This window comes from Lygodium microphyllum, chromosome 24 (genome assembly GCF_053477565.2).
Source record: "Lygodium microphyllum isolate KBCC chromosome 24, Lygodium_microphyllum_v1.1.10, whole genome shotgun sequence".
NCBI lineage: Eukaryota > Viridiplantae > Streptophyta > Polypodiopsida > Schizaeales > Lygodiaceae > Lygodium > Lygodium microphyllum.
The window spans coordinates 13,609,824-13,617,090 of NC_141158.1; the positions used below are offsets into that span (position 1 = coordinate 13,609,824).

At 40.7% G+C, this 7,267-nt stretch overlaps 1 protein-coding gene across 4 annotated transcripts in view; it reads right to left on the minus strand.

Annotated features, from left to right (window-relative positions):
* The window catches only part of CJD1 (Chloroplast J-like domain 1), a 69,843-nt gene extending 65,056 nt beyond the window's left edge, over positions 1 to 4,787 (minus strand). The window contains exons 1-3 of one of the 4 annotated variants that reach the window (XM_087664911.1): positions 4,552 to 4,787; positions 3,440 to 3,536; positions 2,965 to 3,069 (exon numbers count right to left, since the gene is read on the minus strand). In XM_087664911.1, the coding sequence (XP_087521037.1) occupies positions 2,965 to 3,069; positions 3,440 to 3,536; positions 4,552 to 4,655 (306 nt within the window). In that variant the 5' untranslated portion in view covers positions 4,656 to 4,787. The remainder of the gene's footprint in view (positions 1 to 2,964; positions 3,070 to 3,439; positions 3,537 to 4,551) is intronic. The other 3 variants (XM_087664912.1, XM_087664909.1, XM_087664910.1) reach the window with 3 other exon arrangements.
* Between the last annotated feature and the right edge of the window lie 2,480 nt (positions 4,788 to 7,267).

The following is a 7,267-nucleotide window of genomic DNA, read 5'->3' on the forward strand; positions in this document are numbered from 1 at the left end:
TAAGTTGCTTCTTTGCTCCATAAGATAGCTCCTGATTAGGGAGAAGGCAAAACCTACAATCAAGCATAGAGTGTCAACATCTCCAAACCAATCTTAGTCACCCTATAAATAGCACAAGATATGCAAAGCGGCTCTCCACTCAACCTACAAAGAAGTCTTCATCCTGAAGTTCCAACTCTAATTCTAGCCATGCAATAAAGGGCTTCAATATCATTCTTCTAGCCCTAGTGATACCATCATCCCTCCCCAATGCAAAAGAGGATGTGAGAGCAAGTGGTGGTGCGGGGCATGTGAGCCTCATCCATATGTAGGTGTGGTTATCTTAGAGCCAGTTTGCCTTTAATATTTCTAATGGATGGTGAGACAAAGAGTGCTCTTTGCTCCTTGTCTATTCCCAAACGAGGGGATGGCCAAAAAGTGAAGTGATAACATTTTGAGCATTATTCATATATCTTGTCTATGTTGGACTGATTTCTTCTCTCACACATTTTGTCTATTTTGGGTCACTTTATCCTTACCCACGTTTCGTCTATCTTGGGTGTCTTTCTTTTGGAGTATGCTTTTTGAACTAAACGTCTTTTATATGCCTCATGCACAATATGCGCTACAACATACAAGTTACAAGTACATAGATTGGATTGGATACATCATACATAAATAATCATAGAAATAAGAGAAGTGTAGGCTTGAGAGAGAGAGAGAGAGAGAGAGAGAGAGAGAGAGAGAGTGTGTGTGTGTGTGTGTGTGTGTGGAGGTTTGATGCTTTTAAAAAAGGAGGTTGGGTGGATTTGGCCAAAAATACCCAATTTTTTCATACGATATTGTACTAATACATACCATACGGATCAAACTGTACTACGTACAAAGACAACCTTGGCAGTCTTCTACAATTTCGTTACTGCACCCACTTTTAACATGGTATCAAATGTCTATGTTCAAGCTCTAGGTGTTGTTTTCTACTATGGACAATTTGCCCTCACCGTTTTTTGGTGTTGATCCGCTTTCTGTTGTCTACTGCAGCTTGGGCGACTAATTTCTAGGGATCTTTTGCCTGTTTTCACCCTTACATTTCTTGTGTTTTTCATGTTATTGCCTCCGTTTTTTCATTTTTTGCATTATTTTAATATAGACGACGGCATTTAATGCTAGTTTATCTGCCTTAAGATCCACGGCATTTGCGCTTGCAGTATTTTGTCCTCTTGGTAGTTTAGATCAAGGCTTAGATTTCTTGAAAGAGTACCTAGCTCTAATACCATGTAAAGAAATACTTGAGCACACAAGATAAACACAAAGTATAGGGCAAAACACACTGATGGGATAGTAGAACTGAAAAGTGAAGAGTAACTCAAAGTAAGAGAAGAATGAATGCACTAAATACACTATACAAGAGTGAATACAAAACCCCAAACATCCGTGTCTCAAAATGAGCCGGAGCAATGAGTGTGTCGTACTTTGAACAAATCCCGAAACGGAGCAGCCAATCTCCAACAAAGTGACCAATTAAACACAAAGTATACAACAAAACACAATTGTAGGATAGTAGAACTGAAAAGTGAAGAGCAAGTAAGAGAAGAATGAATGCACTAAACACACTATACAAGAGTGAATACAAAACCTCAAACATCCGTGTCTCAAAATGGACTGGAGCAAAGAGTGTGTTGTACTTTGAACAAATCCTGAAATGCAGTAGCCAACTTGGAGATGTTTTAAAGAGCTAACTAAGGTTTAAATGCTAGCTGACCTGATCATCATTTTCTTTTATTTCAGCCTATTTCAATGCCACCTCTCGTCCACTCATAATTGATTCACATACATGCACACTGCAATCTACATCCTATTGGAGAGAGGGAGACTAGGAGCACTCGCTGATTGCCCACTGCCCATGCCTTACTCTTGGATTTTGGCATATGGATACCATTTCCCGAGTTCATTAGTTCTAAGTTCTTGTTCCTTTGTCAGTTCTTTGTGTTTACTGCAACTTCAATTCTTTGCTTCCATTGCTCCACATTCATGTGACAATTGCTTCATTGGATTTCAGCTCACAGTGCGGACAAATTTGTTCAATGAAAATCACAGGCATGGCCTCTTCATGTGCACCTCAAGGTTTTGCTTGAACATTTATCTTGACCATGATCTCATATTACTTGCCATTGCTGCCCTAGTCAAAGACTGCCTTGCAGAGGAAACCACACAGTCTATCCACTTCATATTGTGAAAAAAAGACTCTAGACTTCTACCCCCACAGACACATACGATAAGGTCTTCCATTTTCTATGTTTTTGGGATTGTTTGCATAATTGGACTATCCAGAGTACTTTTCATTTTCTATTGTCTTTTTGAAATGCACACACCTACCAGCCATTTGCGTGATCTTCTTTAGTGGCAATTGAGCACCCTCAAGTAATTAGGTTTTCTAAGCAAAGATGATTTGGCTCCCTAGTGTGCCACCATCTCTTCAATCACCCCGCCTGACATTCAATAGTCATGTGACTCTTGTATTGTCACTTTGTAATTAATACCATTATCCCTTTTTTTTGGGGGGGTGGGGGGAGAGAGAGAGAGAGTTGATTATAACGGATCTTGAAGAGAGAGAAAGGGGGGTCCCTACCATTGACATTGTTTAATTAATAAATGAACAAGATTGAGAAGATAGACCAATCAAAATTTCTCAATTTTCTTTAAATGAAATTTTCATTTTTTGGAGATCAAGAGAATATGTCAACCAAACTCACTTTGGAAGGGAAGCAAAAAACACCCCACAATGCATGATCGTGCAGGGTATACATACAACTATATTCATCACAACCATTTTTAAAAAGCTTGTCCAGTTAACATATAAATTCTCTATTCCTTTTCTTCATAAACTCTTTTGTACCTTTGCCAAAAAGGAAAAAGGCAACATGTGCTACAAAATTGGAATATCATTAGCCTTTTTAAAAAAAGAAGGGTATACCATATACTCACTCGAGACAAAGTAGCCTCATCACCCTTTTTTTCGGCATCTTTATGACGTTTGGTATATGCAGCCTTTATTTTGTCAAAACTTTCAAAAGGATTAACACCAAGTACCTGCCAAATAAATTTCCATAGGATTATTCATGCCTCGTATCAAAAGAGGAAAGGTCGCAAGAAAACCTAATAACAACATAACACAGCTCTTGATTCTCAACAACAGCATTTCCATACACATGGTGAACAAGCTTAAAGTGTCTATTGTCTGTTGTTGGCAAAGACTTTCAAAACTAAACAAATGAAAAGCTGAGACCTTGAAACTGCCAACTTGAGTGCAATATGTAACTCTACTCTCATCACTGCAAGGTCCAAATGAGAAAACAGAGATATTGAAACTGCCAATTTTATGTGCATTAGCAAACTCTGCTCTCATCAATTCAAAGTCCCAACTAGTAAAGATACACACTGCATTCTTTGAATGTTTCACCTGATATGGATTATCTTCAGGCTCAGCAGTATATCCTCCGACAGCACTAGTTGCACAGTATGTCACTCCTCGGAATTTGCCTGGAGATCTGGTTGATCTGTGTAAAAAGCACATTGCTTTCAAAGAACCGATCAATGAGCATATTTATAATTGAAGCATGCATAGCAATAAAACTAGACCCACGTGTAGCTACTGTATGCTCTCGAGGGATCCATTAAGATTTTGGTCTATACCCCAAATTATAAGAACCATGCATCACATTCAGTTAAAACATCATACTGCGATCTGTGTTTTCCTCTCATAAGTGCCTGCTTGTCTAATCAGATCCTCCAAATCCTTTACCACTAATCTAACCATGAAATTGAGGAGGCCAATGTTAAAAAGTTTCTGCCATGAAGAGTAACAGAATGCACAGTTCCTGCTTGATCAGATGGTGTGAAAAGCAAGCTTACAGCTTGCAATGCCATCATTGGCTTTCCGATCAAAAATCAATATCACATCACTACTCTTCCTACTAAACATCCCTAATCCTCGGGTCAACAACTCCCCTAACATTAGATGTGGTGTATGTCTACAGTAAATTTTAATGAGAAAAGCAGTTCCAAGCATCCGGTGTCTCTAGTGCCTTGTAAAAACCTGAATTCTCACGTTCGCAGCCCTTGGGAAGCCAACCTTCCAGTCAACAGTTACCTTGCTTGCTCAAAATGGAACTCACTTCAATAATCTCTCCCGGGATGATAGGCTTAGTAAGAACCTGAATGGTCACGTTCACGGCCCTTGGGAAGCCAAACTTCCAGACAACTGTTACCTGCTTGCTCAAAATGGAACTCGCTTTAATAATCTCTCCAGGATGATAAGCTTAAATCGAACGCAGCAAGATAACTTGATGGGGAATAATGAGAGCTACATGTTGGAATCCTGTAGATTAACTTCCTGGCTTCGTCATGATGCAGACCGTGCAATCAAGGCTAAGTCTGACTGCTCTACGAGACTACTACGTCGCAATGGATATTAATCATTCACGGAACGCTGCTAGTTCATGACACATTTTCTTGTTCAGCCAATCCCTGTACATGCGCACTCGAACTGACAATAGAAATGAACATCGAAACCTCGGGAGCCTCCATGGAGATGCAGTCGAGAAGGCGGCCTTTCGCTGCGCATGCGCGCCACCAGAACCTGTCGGGGCGAAGGAAGCGAGAGAGGAGGCGGCCATTCCCCTGGCTGAGCTCCGGCCGAGGGAGTTGCTCTTTCCGGTGTTCTAAGGCTCTTTCAGTAAAATCTCTTCCGCTAGGCCTAGTTCGGTTCTAAGGATCTTTCAATATCTCTTCCCCTAGGCCTTGTTTTCTGATCCTTAATGGCCACTTCAAGCTTCTTTTTGCCCATGTTTTGCCAAGGCAAATCAAGCTTTCGCGTGCCCACACAACTATGTTAGCAGCACGTCCTTTGGACCATTTTTCTTATCGTAGTAAGGAAATTCCCCATAGCCTCATTTTTTCTAACATGCGAAGAATTTTTTGATTAGATAAGGTCAAACATGTTTAAAAGTTACAATCAAACTCTAGCACGCAAGCATCTCAACCAGCTAGGCTATGGCCCTAACCTCACCTATAGCTTGGTTTTGCATTAACAATCCCAATTTGGATTCATTGGTCTAGTAATATATTACTAATGTCTCTTTTAGATGTTTTGTTTATGAAGCCCACCACCACTAAGTAGAGCCATCTTCATTTCTATTATGAATTTATTAATGTGACTATTTAATGTTGTGGTCAATTTTTAAGATTAGCTTGTGACAAGGCCAAGGAGAGACCATTGTTGAGCTAAGCTCTTCTTAAATCTTGTTTCTTCCTCCATCAAAATTGCACCTACAAAAAACCAAGGTATCATTTAACACAGTGTTGCTTAACAATTAAAAAAACAACAAAACTTTACATGAGATTGTTTACTTTTGGTTGCAAGATCCTCAATCTCCAAAATTCCTCATCAACAAAGCTACTAGCTACCATTATAGGCATCCAACATTTATTTTGATATTAAACATTACACTGATATGTGCATTAACACAAACATAAGCCGATGGAGTGTAGTCCATACATCCTTGTTAACGCATTGAAAGAATTGCATAACAAAGCTAGAGATGTTTCAGAGGGAGGCTCTTGCCACTTACCATAATGCAAGTCCAAAATGTGTTAGAATTATTTTATGTTTCAAACGGAGGTCTCTCTCTCTCTCTCTCTCTCTCTCTCTCTCTCTCTCTCTCTCTCTCTCTCTCTAAGAAAGCTCTCTCTAAGTCTCTTAAAGATCTCTTGCCCCTTTCAAAACGTGTCCTCAGTAGTTCACCTATGGAGGAGGTGTTGCAGCCAACTTCATTGACAACTCCAGCTCTTCCAAAGCACCTAAAGTCTAGGCTAGAGGAGTTAAACAGAAGGGAAGAGCTAGACTCTCCAAAAAGGGAGATAGTTATACCCTCACAACCTAGAGGCTATTCAGTAGGCCACGGTTATGTCCCATAAGGACACACTAGAGAAAGAGAATGCTAAGGCCCAACCAAGCACATCAATGGTTGACCTAGTCGAGGGTCCTGAGTTGTTGAGAGATACACCTTCACTGACCAAGAAAAAGAGGAAAAAACAGCGAAAACAACAGCAGTTACAGGTGGTTGTGGACCCTAAGAACATTGACACCAAGAGCACTGGAGAGCTGAAAAATAAAGCATCGAGTCCCTCCACCAATGATCCCATTGATGCCGCTCCTAATAGCGGTGAAACCTTAGACACATCCGTGTGCTCTAAAAAATCAAAGCAGTTGTTACCATTAACGGTTGCTTGCAACACTCAATCCACCAGCAACAGAACTTGCTTTGACCAATCAAGAGTGGATATAATGCTGTCACAACAGGGTGATAAATTTATACCAGTCACATCCAAGGAGAACCATGATGCAATAACAAAGCCTCAGGAGAAACATGGAAACCCCAAGAGCATAAGAAATCCTAGCATTGACCAATCTTGCTCGTCTAGGCGTGAGCCCCCAGCTATTCTAAAGCCTAGGCAAACTCCTAGAACCTTGCATGAGGTAGCAACCGAGCAAGCCCTCGTTGAACATAGAAGTGTCGCAGAATGCTTAATCGAGTTGGATGCTAAGCTCAAAGTGTTCGCACGTGTCTATGTCTTGGCAGACATGGGCGCATTCCCTAAAGAGCAGCTTGAAGAATACTTGCCATTTCCCTTATCCTGGGAAGAGTAAGAACATCTTGATGAGCACTATAATAGGCTCCTGTATGAATGCATGTGACTCATCTCTGACGAGGAAGCCGACGAACTATGCTTAACTGTAACATTCAATGATGTGCTCTGCCAACCAAACCTCTTAGAGATAGAGCAACTAAAGCGACAATTAGAGGGTCAAAGTCAATCGAGCAATGTTGGTTTGGAAACCGCGTTGCAACGGCCGAACTAGGAGCCCAGATCATGATAGTCTCAGAGGAGCGATTGGCCAAATGGCGGTCTCAAAGAGACCCAACCTATGTGGCACAAACTTCTTTTCGAGTGATGACTGCCATTCGGGGTACAGACTTAGCTGAAACTAGCCAAGAGAACTCTCTGTTTGATAAGGTTCTCACTGAGGAGGAGTTACATGTTGCCAGTAGACTTGGACAAGGTTCCATGCTACTCGATGTTGCAAAATATCTATTGGTATCGAGTAAGTTACCATGAGTACTAGATGTGTGTACCACACTCCACTACAATTCGAAGTTCTACAATTGGCTTTTATCCTCGTGAAGTGACATAGATTCGTAAATATGTACAAAAATAAACAATGAAT